The sequence below is a fragment of the Rutidosis leptorrhynchoides genome, chromosome 4 (assembly GCF_046630445.1).
Source record: "Rutidosis leptorrhynchoides isolate AG116_Rl617_1_P2 chromosome 4, CSIRO_AGI_Rlap_v1, whole genome shotgun sequence".
Lineage (NCBI taxonomy): Eukaryota > Viridiplantae > Streptophyta > Magnoliopsida > Asterales > Asteraceae > Rutidosis > Rutidosis leptorrhynchoides.
In genome coordinates this window covers 232,332,909-232,358,432 of record NC_092336.1, presented here as the reverse complement: position 1 = coordinate 232,358,432, position 25,524 = coordinate 232,332,909, and the positions used below count along the sequence as shown (strand labels likewise).

Genomic DNA, 25,524 nt, shown 5'->3' with positions numbered 1-25,524 from the left:
AAAGGGCAACACGAAGCTACATCTTATTAGTAATTTGAAGGCACAAAAACTAATAAGAAAAGGTTGCTATGCTGTTCTAGCACATGTCGAGAAAGTACAAACTGAAGAAAAGAGCATCAATGATGTTTTTATCGCAAAAGAATTTCTCGATGTATTTCTGAAAGAATTACTGGGACTACCTCCACATCGATCTGTTGAATTTCAAATAGATCTTGTACCAGGAGCTGCACCAATAGCTCGTGCTCCTTACAGACTCGCACCCAGTGAGATGAAAGAACTGCAAAGCCAACTGCAAGAACTATTAGAACGTGGTTTCATTCGACCAAGCACATCACCATGGGGAGCTCCTGTTTTGTTTGTCAAGAAGAAAGATGGTACATTTAGGTTGTGTATTGACTACATAGAGTTGAACAAACTTACCATCAAAAACCGTTATCCACTGCCGAGAATTGACGACTTATTTGATCAACTACAAGGCTCGTCAGTTTATTCGAAGATCGATTTATGTTCTGGATATCATCAAATGCGATTAAAGGAGGATGATATTCCAAAAACTGCTTTTAGGACGCGTTACAAGTTTATGGTTATGCCGTTTGGATTGACTAACGCACCAGCTGTGTTCATGGACCTTATGAACCGAGTGTGTGGGCCATATCTTGACAAGTTTGTCATTGTTTTCATCGATGACATACTTATTTACTCAAAGAATGATCAAGAGCACGAAGAACATTTGAGAAAAGTGCTAGAAGTATTGAGGAAAGAAAAACTGTACGCTAAGTTTTCAAAGTGTGCATTTTGGTTGGAAGAAGTTCAATTCCTCGGTCACATAGTGAACAAAAAAGGTATCCAGGTGGACCCGGCAAAGATCGAAACCGTTGAAAAGTGGGAAACCCCAAAAACTCCGAAGCATATACGTCAATTTTTAGGATTGGCTGGTTACTACAGAAGATTCATCCAAGATTTCTCTAAAATAGCAAAACCGTTGACTGTATTAACGCATAAAGGGAAGAAATTTGAATGGAAGGATGAACAAGAGAAGGCGTTTCAGTTATTGAAGAAAAAGCTAACTACGGCACCTATATTGTCATTGCCTGAAGGGAATGATGATTTTGTGATATATTGTGACGCCTCAAAGCAAGGTCTCGGTTGTGTATTAATGCAACGAACGAAGGTAATTGCTTATGCATCTAGACAATTGAAGATTCACGAGCAAAATTATACGACGCATGATTTGGAATTAGGCGCGGTTGTTTTTGCATTAAAGACTTGGAGGCACTACTTATATGGGGTCAAAAGTATTATATATACCGACCATAAAAGTCTTCAACACATATTTAATCAGAAACAACTGAACATGAGGCAGCGTAGGTGGATTGAATTTTTGAATGATTATGACTTTGAGATTCGTTACCACCCGGGGAAGGAAAATGTGGTAGCCGACGCCTTGAGTAGAAAGGACAGAGAACCCATTCGAGTAAAATCTATGAATATAATGATTCACAATAACCTTACTACTCAAATAAAGGAGGCGCAACAAGGAGTTTTAAAAGAGGGAAATTTAAAGAATGAAATACCCAAAGGATCGGAGAAGCATCTTAATATTCGGGAAGATGGAACCCGGTATAGGGCTGAAAGGATTTGGGTACCAAAATTTGGAGATATGAGAGAAATGGTACTTAGAGAAGCTCATAAAACCAGATACTCAATACATCCTGGAACGGGGAAGATGTACAAGGATCTCAAGAAACATTTTTGGTGGCCAGGTATGAAAGCCGATGTTGCTAAATACGTAGGGGAATGTTTTACGTGTTCTAAGGTCAAAGCGGAGCATCAGAAACCATCAGGTCTACTTCAACAACCCGAAATCCCGGAATGGAAATGGGAAAACATTACCATGGATTTCATCACTAAATTGCCAAGGACTGCAAGTGGTTTTGATACTATTTGGGTAATAGTTGATCGTCTCACCAAATCAGCACACTTCCTGCCAATAAGAGAAGATGACAAGATGGAGAAGTTAGCACGACTGTATTTGAAGGAAGTCGTCTCCAGACATGGAATACCAATCTCTATTATCTCTGATAGGGATGGCAGATTTATTTCAAGATTCTGGCAGACATTACAGCAAGCATTAGGAACTCGTCTAGACATGAGTACTGCCTATCATCCACAAACTGATGGGCAGAGTGAAAGGACGATACAAACGCTTGAAGACATGCTACGAGCATGTGTTATTGATTTCGAAAACAGTTGGGATCGACATCTACCGTTAGCAGAATTTTCCTACAATAATAGCTACCATTCAAGCATTGAGATGGCTCCGTTTGAAGCACTTTATGGTAGAAAGTGCAGGTCTCCGATTTATTGTAGTGACCCGAACTTTTCCGAACCTTTCTATGATTATATGTTTAATGAAAACTATATTTACATGATTAAATGTTTCCAACATGTTAAGCAATCAAACTTGTTAAGACTTGGTTAATTGAAACGGAAATTTTGTAAACGTCTGATTACCCAGTTTGACCAATGATTCACGAACGCTATAGGTTGTATATGTCATGATGATACATAAATGAATAAATATATATGTTTAACATGATATAATGATCATCAAGTATCTCATTAACAATAGTAAGAATAAGTTATATACTTAAAAAGGAGACTATTGACGTATGAAACTCGAAACGATACATATAACGATTATCGTTATAACCACGTCTTACTAAATATATATGAAGCATATTAATACATTGTTATATTATATATAACATGATAATATGATAATTAAATATATCATTAAGTGTATTAACAATGAACTACATAAGTAAAAACAAGACTACTAACTTAAGGATTTCGAAACGAGACATATATGTAACGATTATCGTTGTAACGACATTTAAATGTATATATCATATTAAGATATATTAATATATCATAATATCATGATAATATAATAATTTAAAATCTCATTTTATATTATAAACTTTGGGTTAACAACATTTAACAAGATCGTTAACCTAAAGGTCTCAAAACAACATTTACATGTAACGACTAACGATGACTTAACGACTCAGTTAAAATGTATATACATGTAGTGTTTTAATATGTATTCATACACTTTTTAAAGACTTCAAGACACTTATCAAAATACTTCTACTTAATAAAAATGCTTACAATTACATCCTCGTTCAGTTTCATCAACAATTCTACTCGTATGCACCCGTATTCGTACTCGTACAATACACAGCTTTTAGATGTATGTACTATTGGTATATACACTCCAATGATAAGCTCTTAGCAGCCCATGTGAGTCACCTAACACATGTGGGAACCATATTTTGGCAACTAGCATGAAATATCTCAGAAAATTACAAAAATATGAGTAATCATTCATGACTTATTTACATGAAAACAAAATTACATATCCTTTATATCTAATCCATACACCAACGACCAAAAACACCTACAAACACTTTCATTCTTCAATTTTCTTCATCTAATTGATCTCTCTCAAGTTCTAACTTCAAGTTCTAAGTGTTCTTCATAAATTCTACAAGTTCTAGTTACATAAAATCAAGAATACTTTCAAGTTTGCTAGCTCACTTCCAATCTTGTAAGGTGATCATCCAACCTCAAGAAATCTTTGTTTCTTACAGTAGGTTATCATTCTAATACAAGGTAATAATCATATTCAAACTTTGGTTCAATTTCTATAACTATAACAATCTTATTTCAAGTGATGATCTTACTTGAACTTGTTTTCGTGTCATGATTCTGCTTCAAGAACTTCGAGCCATCCAAGGATCCGTTGAAGCTAGATCCATTTTTATATTTTCCAGTAGGTTTATCCAAGGAACTTAAGGTAGTAATGATGTTCATAACATCATTCGATTCATACATAAAAAGCTATCATATTCGAAGTGGTAAACTAGTAATCACTAGAACATAGTTTAGTTAATTCTAAACTTGTTTGCAAATAAAGTTAATCCTTCTAACTACACTTTTAAAATCAACTATACACATGATCTATATCTATATGATATGCTAACTTAATGATTTAAAACCCGGAAACACGATAAACACCATAAAACCGGATTTACGCCGTCGTAGTTATAACCGGGGGCTGTTTTCGTTTGGATAATTAAAAACTATGAAAAACTTTGATTTAAAAATGACTTGTAACTTGTATTTTTGACTATAAACCTATAACTTTTCTGTTTAGTTTCATAAAGTCAAGTTCAATACGAAACCGTGGCCGCTTAAATCACTCAAAACGGATTAGAAACGAAGAAATGGCGAGCAAAACAAAATTGGTAAAAACTACTCATTTTAGCTACGTGAAAATTGGTAACAAATCTATTCCAACCATAACTTAATCAACTTGTATTGTATATTATGTAATCTTGAGATACCATAGACACGTATACAATGTTTCGACCTATCATGTCGACCCATCTATATATATTTCGGAACAACCATAGACACTCTATATGTGAATGTTGGAGTTAGCTATACAGGGTTGAGGTTGATTCCAAAATATATATAGTTTGAGTTGTGATCAATACTGAGATATGTATACACTGGGTCGTGGATTGATTTAAGATAATATATATCGATTTATTTCTGTACATCTAACTGTGGACAACTAGTTGTAGGTTACTAACGAGGACAGCTGACTTAATGAACTTAAAACATCAAAATGTATTAAAAGTGTTGTAAATATATTTTGAACATACTTTGATATATATGTACATATTTGTTATAGGTTCGTGAATCGACCAGTGGCCAAGTCTTACTTCCCGACGAAGTAAAAAATCTGTGAAAGTGAGTTATAGTCCCACTTTTAAAATCTAATATTTTTGGGATGAGAATACATGCAGGTTTTATAAATGATTTACAAAATAGACACAAGTACGTGAAACTACATTCTATGGTTGAATTATCGAAATCGAATATGCCCCTTTTTATTAAGTCTGGTAATCTAAGAATTAGGGAACAGACACCCTAATTGACGCGAATTCTAAAGATAGATCTATTGGGCCTAACAAACCCCATCCAAAATATCGGATGCTTTAGTACTTCGAAATTTATATCATATCCGAAGGGTGTCCCGGAATGATGGGGATATTCTTAAATATGCATCTTGTTAATGTCGGTTACCAGGTGTTCACCATATGAATGATTTTTATCTCTATGTATGGGATGTGTATTGAAATATGAAATCATGTGGTCTATTATTATGATTTGATAATATATAGTTTAAACCTATAACTCAACAACATTTTTGTTGACGTTTTAAGCATGTTTATTCTCATGTGATTATTAAGAGCTTCCGCTGTCGCATACTTAAATAAGGACGAGATTTGGAGTCCATGTTTGTATGATATTGTGTAAAAACTGCATTCAAGAAACTTATTTCGTTGTAACATATTTGTATTGTAAACCATTATGTAATGGTCGCGTGTAAACAGGATATTTTAGATTATCATTATTTGATAATCTACGTAAAGCTTTTTAAACCTTTATTGATGAAATAAAGGTTATGGTTTGTTTTAAAATGAATGCAGTCTTTGAAAAACGTCTCATATAGAGGTCAAAACCTCGCAACGAAATCAATTAATATGGAACGTTTTTAATCAATAAGAACGGGACATTTCAGGTTAAGCATATACTTTTCATACTGTTTTGAATACAAAAATCTCGTGGTCTACATTACATTATTGTTTACAATAAAACTATAGCTCACCAACATTCTTGTTGACTTTTAAATCATGTTATTTCTTAGGTGTTTAGATGAAATTGCTTCTGCTGTAGTAGACTTGCTGTGTTAGACTTCTGTTGTACTCTGCATTGTTAGAGATGTCTCTTAAGCATGGAATTTTTATTTTGCATTCACTACTTATGTTATTTTCTAACTATGGTTTTATAATGACCTAAGTGTCACGTACTATTATTAATGCTTTCTATCCATAGAAGCACGTTACTTTTGTAAAACATTTGTCGTTGGAAAAACGTTATCTTTTTATGAATGCAAAAACTTTGTTTTAAAATAGCATATAGTGTTATACTGTCTAATGGACCTGTTGTTGATGATCTGTACCATAGAGGTTTTGGACGGGGCATCACATGATGAAAGCTAGTTCACTCAGCTCTTATAATTAATGTTGGACCAGCACTGATCTTTGATGCTTAATCAGCTTTGGAAGTAATAATCACCTATCTCTGAAGTCTCACAACAACCAACACAAGACGATGAAGTTCAACCAACTCGAAACATTAAAGTTAAACCAACCAACTTCCAAAGATGAAGACCAATCAGCTTGACAATCTTCCACGATCACTTATACTTTGAAAACATTTGAAATTATTTCAATTCAATAACTAGCTCAAGACATGTGCTTAACATGTGTGTAGGTGATTCTAGAATGTTGGGTTGTCCAAGGAAGATTTTCATCTATCATTGGCTGCTTTTTATCACGGAAGGAGCATTACAAAGTGGCAGGCTTTTTCAGATTTTGTCTTTAATTCTTATTGGCTAATTTGTAAATGCTTGTCCTTTTTGTCTCTTTTTCCTTTTTATGTTTTTGTCTTATTTAGAATTAGCTGTTTTGTTTCCTCTATTAATAGAGGCTGATTATCATTGTAAAACTAAGTTGATGATGAATGAAAAAGTTTGATAGAGCTTATCTATTTACTAAAATCTCTACGTCTTTAAGAATCTTTGATTCCGGTGACTATGAGTGGTTTCTTTATCAGTGTTTGTGGTGTTTCTTTATCAAACATTGTGGTGAAATCCCATATCTTCATTTCTGAGTTTATAGTTGTGGTGGAATCTTTATCAGCTATAATCGAAGGTGTAGAGTGTTTCTAGATTGCTAATTGTGGTGGTATCTTTATCAATTAGGAGTTTAGATTCTTAAAACCTCGTTTCATTCTCTATGATTGTGGTGCTTTGCTTCATCCGTTGTGGAGGTGATTTGGAGTGTTTCTTTAGTTCTAGTTGTGGTGGCTTAGCCTTTATCAGTTAGGGTTGGGATTCTCTATCTTGATTACTTGTTCTTGAGTGTTTACACTCTGTTTTGCTGAGTTTGCTGATCGATTTCTTTAGATCTGTTGGAGAAGAAAGCTTTGAGTGAAACTGCGTTTTTAAAAGTCATAATTACGCATCACTAAATACGATGTTGTGGTTACTAACAGATTCGGGAATATTAAATACGAAAATCATAACAACTACCTTTATTTCTATAGGATTTGAACACTTATTCACGTTGGAATTACAAGGCTTGGGATGACATACTGGAATTTGATCCATTTGTTTGAATAAATTACTTGTCTCACCGGCAACAACATCTGCGAATCTTCTCCCATTCCACTGTGCACCCGACTTCTCAATTCTACCATCTTTTGAACTGTCCACATCCACTTCGTTAGCTGAACAACCAACGAAAGCCTCTTTCTTCTCTATCGCTTTATAGGAATGTATCCATCGTCCATTTATACTAATAGAGTTCAAGACTTTCACGAAGTTTTCAACATCATTAACCCCGATGAACCTTACGAATCCAAAACGTTGACCACTTGATAATCGTTTCCTAGCTAGATATACATCTCTAACCGAGCCATATTCACTGAAAAAATTTCAACAATCAGCGCGAACCCATTTTTCCGGAAATTTAAATAACATAAATGAAATAACACGATTTCCACACAACTTTGATGTCACATTCTCCCTCGACATAGCAGGACCCTCCACATAGCAGGAGCTCTCTCCCTCGACATAGTGAACCTATCTGAATCCTGAATCAACCTATAACCTCAAGTAATTCTCATATTCACTCAAACAGTCAAACTATCGCTATAAGTCAAACTAATAAAAAACAAATCAAAACCTGAAATCTAGCGAATCAAATCTCTAGATTCGTTCTATATGATGCTACTAAGCTAAATTTAACTAATCCGATCAATTAATGTATAGATCTCACAGTTGAACTCAGTGTTTGACTGTTTAGAAAAAGTCAATCGGTCGAACGGTTTTCTTTTCTGCTCAATTCTCAAATATAAAAACGATATCTTATTATGCTATCTTATTATGAAGAACGGCTTTCTGTTCTTGATCGATGATAATGTTATCTTATTATGCTATAATACCAATTTTTAAACCTAGAAATCGTGTTTATGGAATAATTCATATAATACACTTAAGAACAAAGTTTATAGTATGATGATGATGATGATGATGATGAATGTCGGTTGTGAAAAAGGATCAATCAATCAATATTAGGATCAACTGATTTTTTTATGCAAATAAATTAGAAAATAAAATTATTCTCACTTTTTTTGGCGTTTTGCTACGACTTCATAAGAGGCGGCTATCAATTCTCATAAATGCTTTTCTTTTTATTTTTATTTTTATTTGTAATTTGTAATGTAAATTGTAATTTATCATTTAATTTATTTATGATGTTGAGGTTCTGTGGTTGTCCTATAAACATGTATTAGAGTTGTAGAGTTGAATATAATTTTCAAAATTATTAAGCCTCCCCAACTCTCTCCCTCATTGGATCATGTCGTCTTTATTCAAAGAACTTGATTACTTACGAATCCCATTTGCTGATATCAAATCTGCTACCGAAGAATTCAACACCAGTAATATTATCGAAAGATTTCATACTCGCAAACGAGGAATAATCATAGTTGATGAGGTAGATGATCATTATATTTACAAATATTTATACAGAGGGAAACTATTTCGATTTGGAAAAAGGATCAACGTTATTGTCGAAACAACTGAATATATGACAGAAGAAGATCTCTTAAAAGGTGTCTCAGTGCTTTCACGTTTTAAGCATAAAAATATTCCCAATTTTATTGGGTTTTGTTACACTTACAGTAAGTGTTACTTAGTTAGTGAGTGTGACTTCGAGTGTGAAATTATAGGAAGTCTCGACCAAATACTAAATGTCTTATCTGTTCCCAATATCAGCTCAAATAGTAATTTAGAGTACGTCTATAAAAATCTTACATGTTCCCAAATGCTGCCCGTGCCTTGAGTCATATTCATGATTGTAATGCTGTACATGCTGATTTCCGTAGCGCTAAAATTCTTTTAGATAAAGATTTGGAGGTTAAGGTTGTTGGTTCTGTTATAATCCCTTGCGTTAAATTTACCGTTACGTCAGACTATAACTGTTACACTGATCCAGTGTGTAACATAACCAAAAGTGTGACACATAAAAGTGATGTGTATTCTTTTGGTGTTGTTTTGATTGACATGTTTTGTGAGCTGTACGCAAAGTCCTTGCACATGAAGAAGATTACGGCGGCTCGCGGAATCCATCATTCAGACTTGGATGATAATATACGAAAACAAATGCACTCGGAAGCATTCACCATTTTGTCAGAAACGATTAATAAATGTGTGAACGGAGAACGCGAAGAGCGCCCAGATATGGCTGAGATTGTTAAACAACTTGAGAAAAGTTTATTTCTTCAATGGAAACATGATAAGGTAAGCCCATCCATTTGACTTTTATACTTTTCCTTTCCATTATTTTGTTTCCATTTCCTTCAATGGAAACATGATAAGGTAAGCCCAATTTTGACTTTTTTTTTTTTTTTTTTTTTAGCCAATGTTACAGAAGATCGGACTTGATGAAATAAAGACAGCCACGAACAATTTTGACGAAACATACCTAATCGGATCAGGCGGATTCGGTATGGTATACAAAGCAGAACTCAACCTTTTTGATGCAAAATTCTTTTTGGGAACAGAAGGGAAGATTAAGAAGGAAACTTCTAAGAAACCCAACCTTTCTTATAAACAATTCGTACCGGGAACAGAAGGGAAGTTTAAGAAGGAAATTTCTGAGAAACCCAACATTTTTGATGCAAAATTCTTTTTTGGAACAGATTGGAAGATTAAGAAGGAAATTTCTAAAAAACCCAACAATGCTTATAAACAATTCTTTGAGGAGGGGAATCAAATGAAAATTCCTAAGAAATACAAGACGACAGCCATAAAACGCATCTTGGTTGATGAAAAAGGGCATGGTAGAAAAGGGTTCTTTCTAGAAATTGAAATGCTTCGTAGATGTGAGCATCCCAACATAGTATCACTTCTTGGATATTGTAATGAACAATCTGAATTGATCCTAGTTTATGAGTTTGTTCCGAAGGGTAGCCTTGATGATTTTTTGGAAAGCACAAAAAAAGAAACATATCTTACTTGGGTTCAACGGATAAAATTATGTCTTGATATTGCACATGGGCTGGATTATCTTCATACAAACATGACAGATAAAGAAATCATAATCCATCGTGATATTAAAAGTGCCAACATATTATTGGGCAACAACTGGGAGGCTAAAATTGCGGATTTTGGGCTCTCCAAATTCTACTCGGCTAATCAACTTCGGAGCACTATCGTGACAAATAATATTGCAGGCACTGAGGTGTACTTGGATCCTGAATATTCAAGGACGGGCCACTTAAAAAAACAGTCAGACATATACTCTTTCGGAGTTGTTTTATTCGAAATATTGTCTGGGACATTGGCCTATGAAAAAATCTACATTGATGAAAATAACAAGGGTATAGCAGCCGTCGCACGAAGGCACTTCTCCGAGGGAACACTAATGGAAATGGTAGATCCAGAAGTAATGGAAGAAGCTGAACAACTTTGTTTTGGTCTAAAGGTGGGGCCTAATCAAAAGTCTCTAAAATCATTTTTGAAAATCGCAATTCAATGCATAGCAGAAACTCAAGGCGAGCGGCCAACATTAAAAGACATCATTAACGAACTGGAAATTGCATTAAACCTTCAGGTAAGTCAATGCTTTAAGTAGTGTGCAACATTTAATTTTTTTGTATACTTAACCTCTAAACAATACTATTAAAATTACTTTTCAATGTTAAAGTGATACTCCCAAAAAGAAAGTGCTTAAAAGATAAAACCACCAATTTAAAGACAATTTACATGGAAAAGCTAAGTCTAACACTATTGGTTATAGTTTTGGTTAGAATAAATGGATATGGTTGCTTTGTATTTGTGAATGAATGTTATCCCACATAGGTGGGAGGAAGAAGTGGGAGGGGGGTGACTTAGTTATAAAAGGAGTGTTGAGACTCACTTTCAAATTGCACCAATCAATACACTTTAAATATTTGATTATTTCTTTCTTTCTTACTCTTTTTTTAGAGTTGTATTAGTTAAATATTTTGGAGAGTGTAGTTGGCTTAAGAGAGTCGTCTATATCATTGTAACAATTTGTGATATAGTGTATTTCTCTCTTTGGGGGCCGGTGGTTTTTCTCCTGTTTTGGAGTTTCCACGTTAAATCTTGTGTTGTGTATTGTTCTTATTTCTTTACTGTTTTTCATTGGGCGTTTGTTGGGAATTAGTGAGACTGTAATTTCCCAACAAACACAAAATTAAATGGTTAGATCATGTAAAATGTAGGTTTATTGTCAATACCGAACACATTGAACTTGCAACTACAAGCTCTAGAATACGGATTTATATGGATGTTGTAATTAATCTCGACTTTACTGTATAGTATGTTGCAAAGTTCACTTTTTGAAAAGATACTCTATGAAGATTTCCAGCCTACAATCTAGAAGCCCACCTTCTAGATATTCAAAGTAGGCAACCTTGACAACTCATATGGAGGTAGCAAAGTTGATGACGATGACGGCCGCCAACCTTCTCCGTTCACACTATTCCACCGCCATAGAATTTTTACTATAAATAGAGGTGCAAACCTCAGTTGTAAATCATCCTAAATCACTCAGAGAAGTGTAATCACAACCTAGAGAGTGTGTGTGAGTTTGAGAGTTTTTTTTTTGTAAGAGTTTTGTAATACTCTGTAAATCTATTCTTGTGAGTAATAGAGTTGTTTTTCTCTCAAATTTATATCTCCCAACGTCCAGACGATCCCCTCTTCCTAACAAGTGGTATCAAGAGCTTGGTTAGAGACGTTGGTCGAGTTTTGGGTTTTCTGAAGTTTTCTCAAAATCCAATTTTGAGTGTACCATTGGATTCGTCTCGTCGAACCGAGTCCAACACAAAAAACGGCGACTTAAACGGAGTTATAACGAGCCCAGAAAACGCGGTCAAAGTTTGGTCAACTCGCCGGAATCTCGCCGGAGAAGACGACCGGTGCCGGAATTTTCGCCGGAGAAGACGATCACTGTAGCAATTCACTGTAGCAGCTGGTGGTACTGTAGCAAGTCACTGTAGCAGTACTGTAGCGGCACTGTTGCGGTACTGTAGGAATTCTGAAATTTTACACTTTGGTCCCTGAAATTTTCATAATTTCATTTTTGGTCCCTGAAGTTTATAAAAATTATAATTTTGCCCCGTAAGTGGAATTTAAGCCGCGAAGTGTCTATTCCACCATTTTCAACCGTTCCGGACGTAACGGTGATCTCTGTTTTCTACAATTCAACCTCATTTGTGTTGAAAAATTATTTTTAAGGTGATAATGTCCACAGAAGAGTCAACATCATCTTTCGGAGTTATGATTATGCTCACAGCAATAAACTACACGCTGTGGAAACCTCGAATGGAAGATCTCCTCAGCTGTAAGGATTTGTTCGATCCTATTGAATTGAAGGGTATAAACCCTGATTCTGCCAAAGATAAAGAGTGGAAGAAATTAAACCGAAAAACTATTGGTCAGATCCGTCAATGGATTGATCATAGTGTCTTCCACCATGTTGCACAAGAAACAGACGCATATGTCCTCTGGAAAAAGTTGGAGGACATGTATCAGGCCAAGACTGCTCGGAATAAAGCCCTGCTGATGAGGCGTTTAGTCAACATGAAGCTCAAAAATGGAACTTCAGTTGCCGAGCATACCAGTGAGTTTCAGAGCTTGGTCAACCAGTTATCATCTGTAGAGATGCCTCTTGGTGATGAAGTTCAGGCGCTATTGCTACTTAGTTCTCTTCCCGATAGCTGGGAAACGCTGGTCGTAACACTCAGCAACTCAGCTCCGAATGGCAAACTTACCATGTCAATGGTCAAGGATGCCCTATTCAGTGAAGAGGCAAGGAGAAAAGACATGGGCACAGATCAGACCCATGCCTTTGTCACAGAGAATCGGGGGAGACAGCGAATGAGTAGCAAAAATAAATGGAGAGGCAGAAGCAAGAGCAGGGGCAGGTCAGCTGATGGCAGAAAACCAACATATAAATGCCATCATTGTGGATTAGAGGGACATATGAAGAAGAACTGCTATAGATTAAAAGAGGAACAAGGTCAAAGCAGTTCACAGCCGAAGAATAAGGGTGGAGAAACATTAGTGACTATCTCTGGTGATGTAGCTTATTGTTCAACCCATGATGAGACATGCCTTCACGTCTCACGAGAAGAAACAGAATGAGTGGTAGATACTGCAGCTTCCTACCACGTGACTCCATACAAGGAATACTTCACAACATACAAAGCTGGTGACTTTGGAGCTGTGAAGATGGGAAATTTCAGTTCCGCTAAGATTGTCGGAATTGGTGATGTCAAGATAAAGACAAGTTCCGGGAGCACAATTACTCTGAAGGATGTCCGCCATGTGCCAGATCTTCGGCTGAATCTCCTTTCCGGAGTAGCTCTCGATAAACAGGGCTATGATAGTCATTTCAGTAGAGGCACATGGAAATTGTCAAGAGGCGCTATGATAGTCGCTCGAGGACACATTTGTGGCACACTGTACAAGACTCATGTGAAGATCTGCACAGACAGCATTAATGTTGCAGAAAAGGAGGCTTCACAAAATTTATGGCACCAGAGACTCGGTCACATGAGTGAGAAAGGGTTGTCTACCCTAATAAAGAAGGAGCTTATCAATGTAGACAAGGACGCTGCACTAGATCCTTGCAATCATTGTCTGTTTGGTAAGCAACATAGAGTCTCGTTTAATTCCTCTTCAACGAGAAGATCAGAGTTACTCAGTCTGGTACACTCTGATGTTTGCGGTCCCTTAGAGGTTGAATCAATTGGCGGCAACCGATACTTTCTAACGTTTATCGATGATGCTTCTCGAAAGGTGTGGGTATATTTCTTGCGGACGAAGGACCAGGTGTTCGATTACTTCAAACAGTTCCATGTCATGGTAGAACGTGAGACAGGAAAGAAGTTAAAGTGTCTTCGATCCGACAACGGCGGTGAATACTCTTCCAGGCAGTTCGATGTCTATTGCAGATCATATGGCATCCGACATGAGAAGACGGTCCCACGTACCCCTCAACATAATGGTATAGCAGAAAGAATGAACCGAAAAATCATGGAACGTGTTCGGAGCATGCTCAGTATGGCTAAGCTGCCAAAGCCATTCTGGGGAGAAGCAGTCAGAGCCGCTTGTTATTTGATCAACCGATCTCCATCAGTACCACTGAATTTTGAAGTTCCGGAGAAACTTTGGTCTGGAAAGGATCCATCATACTCTCACTTAAGAGTATTTGGATGTTTGGCGTACGCACATGTATCCAAGGAGCTCAGGCAGAAGCTGGATGCAAGGACCACTCCATGCATATTCATAGGCTATGGAGATAAAGAATTTGGATACAGATTATGGGAACCAAAGGAGAAAAAGGTGATCAGAAGTAGGGACGTGGTGTTCCATGAAAGCCAGACAATAGAAGATATTGAAAAGCCCACAATATCTCAGAAGTCAAATGTTGCTGCTCAGGTGCCAGAGGCAACAACGGAATCATTCATGAGAAATGAATTTTCAGTGCAAGAAGAAATGCCAGAAGTAGAAGATAATGAGGAAAATGAGGGTGCTGAGCAGGGGGAGCCACAACCCCATCTGCCAGACGTTCCAGCACCATCACAAGGTCAAGATGATGGTGGATCTCCTCAGAATGTTCCAGAAGTTCGTAGATCTGAACGAGGTCGGATTCCATCGAGTAGATATCCAGAATCCGAGTACCTTCTACTTACTGAAGATGGAGAACCGGAGAGTTTTCATGAAGCAGTAACTCATAAGGATAAAGAAAAATGGTTGCTCGCAATGCAGGATGAGATGGATTCTCTGCAGAAAAATCAAACTTATGAGATTGTTGAACTTCCACGCGGAAAAAAGGCACTGAAAAATAAATGGGTGTACAAGTTGAAAAAGGATGGTAGTGAAAAAGTGGTGAAATACAAAGCACGACTTGTAGTCAAAGGATTCCAACAGAAGAAAGGGATTGATTTTGACGAGATATTTTCACCAGTAGTCAAGATGACTTCAATTAGAGTCATACTTGGATTGGTCGCAAGTATGAACTTGGAGCTTGAACAGATGGATGTAAAGACAGCTTTTCTTCATGGAGATTTACATGAAGAAATTTACATGGAGCAGCCAGAAGGTTTTGAGGTTTCAGGAGATAACCTCGTATGCAGGCTGAAGAAAAGTTTGTACGGTTTGAAGCAGGCACCTAGGCAGTGGTACAAGAAGTTTGACTCGTGCATGGTGAGTCACGGGTACAAGAAAACTGCAGTAGATGAGTGTGTCTACATTCAGAAGTTTTCTGAAGGAGATTTCGTTGCTCTTCTACTTTATGTAGACGATATTTTGATCATAGGGAAAGACGTAACGAAGATCAACCAGCTGAAGAAGGAACTCTCTAAGTCTTTTGACATGAAAGACTTAGGACAGGCTCAACAGATTTTGGGAATGCAGATAACCCGAGATAGGAAGAATAAAAGGTTATGGCTATCTCAGGAGAAGTATATTGAACGAGTGCTTTCACGTTTCAATATGAACAATGCCAAACCTGTTAGCATTCCATTAGCTAACCATTTCAAGTTAAGCAAGAGTTCTTGTCCCTCATCCAAGGAAGAGATCGGGGAGATGTCTTCAGTACCATATTCTTCAGTAGTTGGAAGTTTGATGTATGCGATGGTGTGTACAAGGCCCGATATTGCTCATGCAGTGGGAACGGTGAGTCGTTTTCTCTCGAACCCCGGGAAAGAGCATTGGGAGGCGGTAAAATGGATTCTCAGATATCTTAAAGGTACAAAGAATCTATGTCTTTGTTACGGGAGAGCTGATCCAATCTTGGAAGGCTATACAGATGCGGATATGGCCGGAGATCCTGATAGTAGGAAATCTACTTCAGGATTCATTTACACTTTTGCAGGGGGAGCTGTTTCATGGCAGTCAAGACTACAGAGGTGTGTTGCATTATCCACAACTGAAGCAGAGTATATTGCTGCCGCAGAAGCTGGAAAAGAAATGTTGTGGTTAAAGCGTTACCTTCAAGAATTTGGAATCAAGCAAAAGGAGTACAAGGTATATTGTAACAGTCAAAGTGCTATAGATTTGAGCAAGAACTCCATGTACCATTCTCGTACAAAACATATTGATATTCGCTATCATTGGATACGCGAGGTAATTGATCGACAACTGTTGACACTAGTGAAGATCCATACAAAGGAGAATCCTGCGGATATGTTAACAAAGGTGGTGACTCGAGAGAAGTTGGAGTTATGCAGAGACATAACTGGAATGTTTGTGGATTCGGCTGGAGGGGGAGAATTGAAGATTTTCAGCCTACAATCTAGAAGCCCACCTTCTAGATATTCAAAGTACGCAACCTTGACAACTCATATGGAGGTAGCAAAGTTGATGACGATGACGGCCGCCAATCTTCTCCGTTCACACTATTCCACCGCCATAGAATTTTTACTATAAATAGAGGTGCAAACCTCAGTTGTAAATCATCCTAAATCACTCAGAGAAGTGTAATCACAACCTAGAGAGTGTGTGTGAGTTTGAGAGTTTTTTTTTTGTAAGAGTTTTGTAATACTCTGTAAATCTATTCTTGTGAGTAATAGAGTTGTTTTTCTCTCAAATTTATATCTCCCAACGTCCAGGCGATCCCCTCTTCCTAACACTCTATACATATGTTTAGGTGGTGTTTGTTTGATACTTTGATTGATTTTGAATTGGTGAAATGAAATTGAAAGAAAATGAAAATAGTTCACTTATTTTGTGATTATAGTTTAGGCATAAAACTTTTGCATAATAAATATCAGAAGTAAATATAATATACTTCTGTACTTTTGGGCATAAAATAAGAGGTGAACGACGTGTGGACAGAAATATACTTTTAATTATTATTTGGGAATAAACAAAAATCAGAGCTTGGGCATAAAAAAAATTCATTAACACGTTGTTCACCTCTAATTCATTTATAAAAAAACAGAAGTAGGTATTTAACAGAAATACTTTTGTGAACGGAAATACAACAACAATAACGACAATATAAATCAATCCAATATAAGTGGGGTAAGGGGTATGTAAGATATAGACAATTATGAGTATTTCCTTTTTATCAGAAGTAAAAATAAGAAGTATATTATTTCAGTATTCTGTATTTCATAAAACAAGTTTCGGTAGTTTTATACTCCCCCGTCCAATAATAACTGTTTCATTTGACTTTTCAAAGTCTTAGTTCTTAAATTTTGACTTTAAATATATTTATTTATACCATATAATATTTGATAAAATTTATATGAATGGATTCGGTTTTGAAACGTCTTTTTATTGGTATAACTTTCAACAAATATTATATAGTACAAGAAAATATATTTTTAGTCAAAGTTGTAGAAGAAAGACTCAAAAAGTCAAAGTGAGACAGTTATTTTTTGACGCATGAAGTATATAAATACGTATCTTAAAATTTAAAGTAAATATAATAGGGAGTATAAATTATCAGGATTCAACATACAAGTTTTAATACACTTTTCGTTAATTGATCATATTAAGCAAAAAATAAAACAATTTAGTTATTAAAATGTTAAAACTGGTTTGATGATGTCAATCTAGGGATAATAAAATACTAATTAGTGTTGTTGTTGTTGGTGCGTTAATTCATATAAATAACAATTCAGTCAATTCATTCGAAGTATATTAAAAAATAAATATTACATACATCATCAACAGAGAAAAATTGGTTTGTTAACCACACACAATGCATGAGCGTTTTCAGGTCCACTAGTATGTCCAGGATTATTTTCAAGTCCACCAGCATATCCTGCATATAAGGACAAGAGTTCCTTAGTACTCTAAAAGCACACATTTATTTTTGAGTTAATTCTTGGTTAAATTACGTCGCTAGTCCCTAACTCTTAAAAATTATATGCTTCGTCCCCGTCGTTTTAAGTCTAAACGGTGGTCTCTGTGGTCTTGGTTAAATTACGTCGCTAGTCCCTAACTCTTGAAAATTATATGCTTCGTCCTTGTGGCTTTAAGTCCAAACGGCGATGGTCCATGTGGTCTTGGTGTTGATCATGATCCAAGGACACGATTTTTTCTTTGACAAATCTTTAGAACTTCAAGAGAAGTGAAAGATTTAGTCAACAAAATTGAAACTAGAAAGGATTTGAAGCTTGTAAAAAATTACATGGAGAGAGTGAGAGTTGTTTTTGCTGGAAAAAAGACTGAGTTATGGGGCTTTACTGAGCCAAGATTCAAATGTCCTTGGGTGTTACACGTTAGAAAGTTACAAGTTGGTGAACATGGAAGGTTAAAACATACTGCGATAAACATAAGTGTGACCAATCCAGAGTTGTCAAGCAAGATGTTCATCTGTTTATTTGGTAAAGGAGATTATACAACAAAATTGAGGGCAATCCAAACATACCAACACAAGCTTTAAAACAAGAGTTAGAGAAAAAGTATGCAGTCAAAGTGAGTAATCAGAAGGCATATTATGCAAAACAGAAAGCACTTCAACGTATTTGAGGTGATTACAAACAACAATATGACTTCCGCAATAACACCTCATCGTAACAAATTAATTGCCTTAACGATCGTTGAATTGAATAAACCCTAACAGAGTTGAACCCTAAAGATTGTATCGAGTGGAACTCGATAAGTTACAACAGAACCCTAGAAAATGACGCTTGAGATTTTATTCGGTATATAGTGTTTAAAATCAAAGAGTACGTGTTTAAGTTACATTTTTAGACATAATGTGATCATCACCTGCATGTAACAGAGACATTTGACGTTTTCATGCACTTGTACTCTAAAACTAATTGTTGTGATCATCACGTGTTTCCATGTAACAGAGACATTTGACGTTTTCATGTATTGTACTCTAAAACTAATCGCTTTGTTCATGCACTTGTATTGATCGTTTTCAAGTCCACCAACATGTCCTGCATATAAGAACAATAGTTCCCTAGTACTCTAAAACTAATTGTTGATAGAGGGAAGTTCTCCTAGACTTATATCCACATATTCTTTATTTCCATATCCGGTACGGGACACAAACCGATTAGCTCTAACAATCACCTCCTTGATTGGTTTGTTCATGCACTTGTATTATATAACGTGACTAATCTCCGGACACGTTCATTTACATCTGATCCACGACCTCTCCTCCGGTCACGTCCAAAGTCACCCCGATTTGAACTGTCGCTGCACAATGATTACATTCGTGCCACCCGGGCCTGATACCATTTTTAGGATCGCTTTTAGGTCCACCAACATGTCCTGCATATAAGCCCAAGAGTTTCCTAGTACTCTAAAACCAGTTGGTGATAAAGGGAGGTTTCCTAGACTTATATACACACATTTATTTATTTTTCCATTTTCGATGTGGAACACAAACCGATTAGCTCCAACAATTTAATCATTCACATTTTAAATTTATTTCTCTTATATTTTTTTTCTCTATATTATACTATTAGTGATTTAGTTCATGCCCAGGGGTGTCTTCGGTGCATGTGCGAAGTGTGCAGTCGCACAGGGCCCCAAATTTTTAAGGGGCCCAAAATTTTGAAAAACCTTTATTCGTACATCGTAACGGAATATCTTACTTGCATTCTATCATCTAACAAGGAAGACTTAATAGAGTGACGTTTATAGGTATTAAAAACAATATAATGGGAGTATTGACTATAAAGAGTTGACCAATTAATTCGTTACAAAAAATGTTAGGATTACGGTTTTATATAAACAATAGTTTAACTATAACGAGTTGACAACTATTTGAGAATAACACTTTGCAACAGTTGTTTTGAATATTTTTAATTCTATTGATTACGCTATCATAGTATTATATATTATACGTATTGAAAATATTAACATTTATAGGGGCCCTATTTAAGTTTCGAACGGGACCTCCGAGATTAGCGAGACGGCCCTGTTCATGCCTTCGTGTTTTTTTTGTAAAAATTGTGTGATTAAATCGTTTATCTCCTTACGTATTGAAACACTTAACCAATGGCCTATTTTCAATGAGAAATCTATATGTTTGCCTGTTCTATGTGATGTTTTTCTTTCCTTTTTCACTCTTTTTGTTATTGTAAAATTCTTTATATTGCCATGGTTCCCAGGAAAAGCGCATGGATATCTTAAAATTTTCACTTGAGGAAATAAAATTTGGTACACAAAACTTTAGTGATAAAAATTTCTTTAGGAAAGAAAAATTTGGAAAGGTATACCGAGGAGAAGTTCCATATGACAATGAGCGTAAGACAGTTGTTTTAAAGGTCAGCAGGAAAGAACATAATTTTCAAAGAGAGCTTGAAATTCTCGCCGGACACAAACACGAGAATATCATCGACATTGTTGGTTATTGCAACGAAAAGGACGAAAAAATTATTGTTTACTAAAATGCGTATAACGGAAATACTCTCGACAAACATGTGAACGACGCCAGTCTTACATGGATAAAAAGACTTGAGATATGTGTAGGAATTGTGAATGGCTTAAAGTTTCTTCACAAAGGTTTTGCTAGACAACAATATGTTGTACATGGAGACATTAAAAGTGCAAATATCGTATTAAATGGAAATTGGATTGTGAAAATATGCTGTTTTGAGTTTTCCTTGATAAATCATAAACATAAAGAGATGGATGGCGTCTCGCCCAGTTTTAGTGATCCCGTGTACCGTGATCCGGTGTATCGAAAAACTGGTTACTTAACCAAAGAATCTGATATTTATTCCTTTGGTTTGATTTTATTTGAGATATTATGTGGAAAACTTGCATGCTTGAAGGACTTTAGAGAATCCAAACAATTTCTAGACTTTTTAGTTGATGAGCTTGTGTTTGAGGGTATTCAAGAACAAATTGCAATGAAATCGCTTGCTACATTTGGAAAGATTGCCTATCAATGCTTGCATGACGAGAGATCAAAACGGCCAACGGCGAATGAAGTATATATGCAACTCAAGAAAGCATTGGATATCCAAGTAAGATTTTGCAGTCTTACAATTGTTTTTTAAATATTTAATGAGATTAGTGAAAACCATTACTTGCAAATAAATTAGAGCTATGTAGCGTTAAATAACATATACAGAATCTCTACAAATCTTCTGATGATGTATATAATAACAATGTTTTTCATGTTTTATTCTTAACTGAAGGTTATTTCAGATATTTCAAATAAGAAAGTATTGAATGTTAATGCATCAAGGGGGATGAAGGATAAATTGTTAGTTAAAAAGGATCTGTATTCGTTGAGGCTCGAAGAAGGTGAAGATCTTAGGAATCATATTGTCACCTTTGATCGGTTGGTTTGCGAGTTGTCTAACATGGAAGAGATAATAAAAGAAGAGGATTTGGCACTAATTTTGTTGTCATCATTACCCAAATCATACAAGCGATTTGTGGACAATATGTTATTGGGAAGCACAGATTTGAAACTCAGAGACGTATTTCAGAATTTAGGTGACCACAACTAAATAATTGAAAACTCTCTGGTGGGAAGTGCACTGGTTTCAAATTCTCAATCACGGTTACTCCGTATTATGCGAGTCTCGAGATATACGGAGTATTACTTATGTTGGGTGGTCTTAATTAGACTAGATTTACTGTGAATATTTTTGTGGATATTTATTTTGTTGATAATGTAGATACTTTGTATATTGTTTATTATATTTTAGGGTTAAAGCCATAAATAGGCCATATACTTTCATTTTTGTCTCAATGTAGGCTATATACTCCAAAAAATACCAATGTAGGCTATATACTTTCATAAAGTATACTAATATGAACGAAGAAAACTTACTAACCGGATAAACAATTAAACGATGACGTGGCATCCTACGTGGAGGATGACGTTGGTGATACATCAGAACAAGACTGAAAGTATATAGCCTACATCGGAAAAAACTGAAAATATATAGCCTACATCGGAACAAAACTGAAAGTATATGACCTAATTGTAGCCATATAAAATGCCAAAAATGTTAAATAATTAACTTTACCGGTTCAACAGGTAACTTGTTAAATTTGTGTACATCGATACAACTTTTAAGAGTATATAACCTACATTGGTATTTTTTTGGGTATATAGCCTATATTGGAACAAAACTGAAAGTATATGACATATTTATAGCTTTAACCCTATATTTTATGTAAATGTTATTTGTTAGAATGCCTTCTATGCCTTCTTGTAATTAGTTTGTTTTTTTGATGTATAAATAGCCAATGATTGGCTTCATTTTGGGTTAATGAACCTCTTCCCAAATTTTCTTTAGTTTTATGATACAGTGGCATTTTTTCGATCCAATCTTCATTGAAGAGAAATGGACGTCTTTCGATGAAAACTCAATTTTGCATCTCGGATTGGTCTCGAACCTCGTTAAAGTCTCCACAAATCACACATGCCGCATTTGTATACCCCATTAAAAGTTCCAAATTGTCCCACATCCTTCTCTTATCTTCATCATTATGAGGTCCGAAACATTGACTATTATTGTTTCCACATCGTTGCCTATCCAGTGGCCCTTTATGGCAAGAAGCGCGCTTGATTTACTACAAAAACATTAGGGTCCTAGATTAGTAGCATTCTCCCCGATTTCCTAACCATAGGTTTATGCACAAATTCAAAATTAGGACCCTCATACAAATTCTACCCACCTATTCGAGACCTCTTTACATTTTTATTTTTTGAATGGAAACTACATTTGGTAATTTTGATAAATGTATACTTCTGAACCAACTAAAGTTTCCATCAGGACCATCATCACATCCAAACCCACGATAACTCAACCCAATTACGACTCATTACAACAACCACGAGTAATTCTGACCCAATTACATCATTACACGGGTTAATACTCGATAACTCATTCCGATACCAAGAGCATGATCCTGGGGATTATTTATCCCCAACCCAAGTCCAATAAACCACGAACAATTTCGCTATGAACTCAAGCAACTCCTAAGCAATTTAGTTTAACAACTAGATATCTCCACGTCAAACGAGTACCTATAAAAAGGTAAACAAGGAGAAAAGTAAGCTGATGCATAGTAAATGCAACAATTATACATGTATATACATAAATTACCAAAAATCCACAAATAACACCGCGCGCGCGCACACACACACACACACACATATATATATATATATATATATATATCACCAACACACATTCACATAAGCATACACACTTACACGGCTAGGAACACGAACTAGCATGCAAGATCACAAAGTATAGTGCTATAAACAAAGAAAACACATATGGTTAACCATAAATACCAATTCCCACCAACATACGAATATAAGTGCATCGACATTCGGTCACAACCGGAATCATCCAAAACCCGTCGACCTACGACCCTTGGTCTATCAGACGAACTGTCCATGTACTATATACTCACAGTGAATCTGACATGGCCTAAACACTATAAACACGATGTAGTTATCGACGAACGATATTTAGTGAATTCTCGACGAAAGGTCAATTCACTACCACCAAACCCGCTATCCTATGTACACAAATATATATCTATTACACTCACCTTTAAATGCACGCATGACATGTGAGCATAACCTTCAGCCTCAAATCGGAGCAAGTTATCACCTATATAACATATACGCATAAAATACACTTAAAAATTCATTCTCTATAAGATAATTCGTCACCACCATCCCTTAACCGAGGGATTACTCCTTGCTCGACAAAAATCCGCCCATTAATCACCAAATGAGCTTAACCCATTACCACTACGAGTGGTAATTCAAACTCACACTAACAAATAAAATTTTGACTCGAATTGAACTTGACTTCATCAAAGACCAATCTAGGTTTGACCCATAATCACTAGCTAGAGAGTGATCATGCCCAACACATCACTTAAACACCAATAAACGTCATACACCAAGTACTTATGTACTTAATTTACCAAAACTAGCTCAAACCCTAGTTTGACACCGAATCAAAGTCAACACTCAATTTTGACTAACAAACATGTTCTTATGAACATCTAAATCATCAACACACTTGTAATTTAGTGATTAACATCCAAAATCATGACCAATGCCACTAAATTCGTCCTCCACCCAAAACCCACCTTCAAAGGGGTTTACATACATCAATGGACACCAATAACCCCAAATTTCTAAGTAAAACGATGTTTACACACATCAAATACCCAAACCCCAACCCTAATTACATAAATTGAAGATCAAAATCGGATTAAAATTTTACCTCAACGCCAAGAAAAGCCTGGGAGTTGAAACAACCAAGATACACACCAACTTGAGTATGAATCATCACCATCTTTAACCTTGAGCTTCCTCTCACTACTTTCTCTTACAAAATTGTTGAAGGAGTTTACTAGAAGCTTTAGGCACCAAATGAGGGCTCTTAACCTAATTTTTGGTCTTAACCCGTATTTAGTTTATCTACCGATCAACCCTTCAAGTTTCAAAAGATGTCTATAACTTCTATACCGACATTAAAATTGAACGATTAATTAATGAATGATTCATAATTTAAATGATTTAAACGTTCTGAAAAACTCAATTCTAAATGACAATAACATATTTGATAATCATTTTAAAAGGATAATGTAGATGATGTAAAATTACTGTATTCACCTTTTACGCGAATAAAAAACAATATAGTTGTTTAATACGTTTTCTTGATACAATTAAAATATAATATTACATAAAATTTAGATGTTTAATAGTTAAGAAATGAATGCGCTGAATGTTGAATAGTTCAACATTCAACGTTGAACATTCAATTAAAATCGAACAGACCCTTACTTTCATTGAAATTGAAGCATATATTACATTGTTCAAAATACAATGCAATGATTTAATTTAAAAACTTAAATAATACATTGCACATGCAACCTAGCTAGGTAATAATTACTTAGTTAGCACCACCTTCATCGTCATCTTCTGAACTTTATTTCTGCAACCTTTACTTTTTCTTCAAAAGCATATTAAGACTTCAATAAACCTGAAATAATGCCAACTGATCTAGTACATAAGAGGATTGAACAACCAATAATCCTATCATTTGACATCTGGTAGCGGTTAAGTTTTAGCTTGTAACTTTTAGCGTATAGTTAGCTGCTAGTAGTTACTTGTTAGTTTTTTAGATATATTTTGGTATTTGGTAGAGTAGCTAAATCTGCTAAATAAAGAGTAAAATGACAAAAAACTAAAAGCTAAAAGCTAAACACTAGTTCTAATAAGTGTTAGTTTTTTAGATATATTGGTGTTTGGTAGAGTAGCTAAATCTGTTAATTTAAGAGTAAAATGACAAAAAGCTAAAGCT

At 35.6% G+C, this 25,524-nt stretch overlaps 1 protein-coding gene across 1 annotated transcript; it reads left to right on the top strand.

Moving 5' to 3' along the window:
• The first annotated feature begins 9,022 nt into the window (after window positions 1–9,022).
• Window positions 9,023–22,264, top strand: LOC139841471 (uncharacterized). The gene is made up of 4 exons (XM_071831688.1): window positions 9,023–9,508; window positions 9,627–10,823; window positions 20,332–21,192; window positions 21,367–22,264. Exons 1-3 carry the CDS (start codon window positions 9,023–9,025, stop codon window positions 20,608–20,610), a joined length of 1,962 nt encoding a protein of 653 aa, XP_071687789.1. The 3' UTR covers window positions 20,611–21,192; window positions 21,367–22,264.
• The last annotated feature ends 3,260 nt before the right edge of the window (window positions 22,265–25,524 follow it).

Coding starts and splice junctions, on each gene's coding strand:
- LOC139841471 (XM_071831688.1), top strand. CDS start 9,023: ATGTTCCCAAATGCTGCCCGTGCCTTGAGTCATATTCATGATTGTAAT. Junction 9,509..9,626: donor TTCAATGGAAACATGATAAG/GTAAGCCCATCC, acceptor TTTTTTTTTTAG/CCAATGTTACAGAAGATCGG. Junction 10,824..20,331: donor AAATTGCATTAAACCTTCAG/GTAAGTCAATGC, acceptor CATGGTTCCCAG/GAAAAGCGCATGGATATCTT.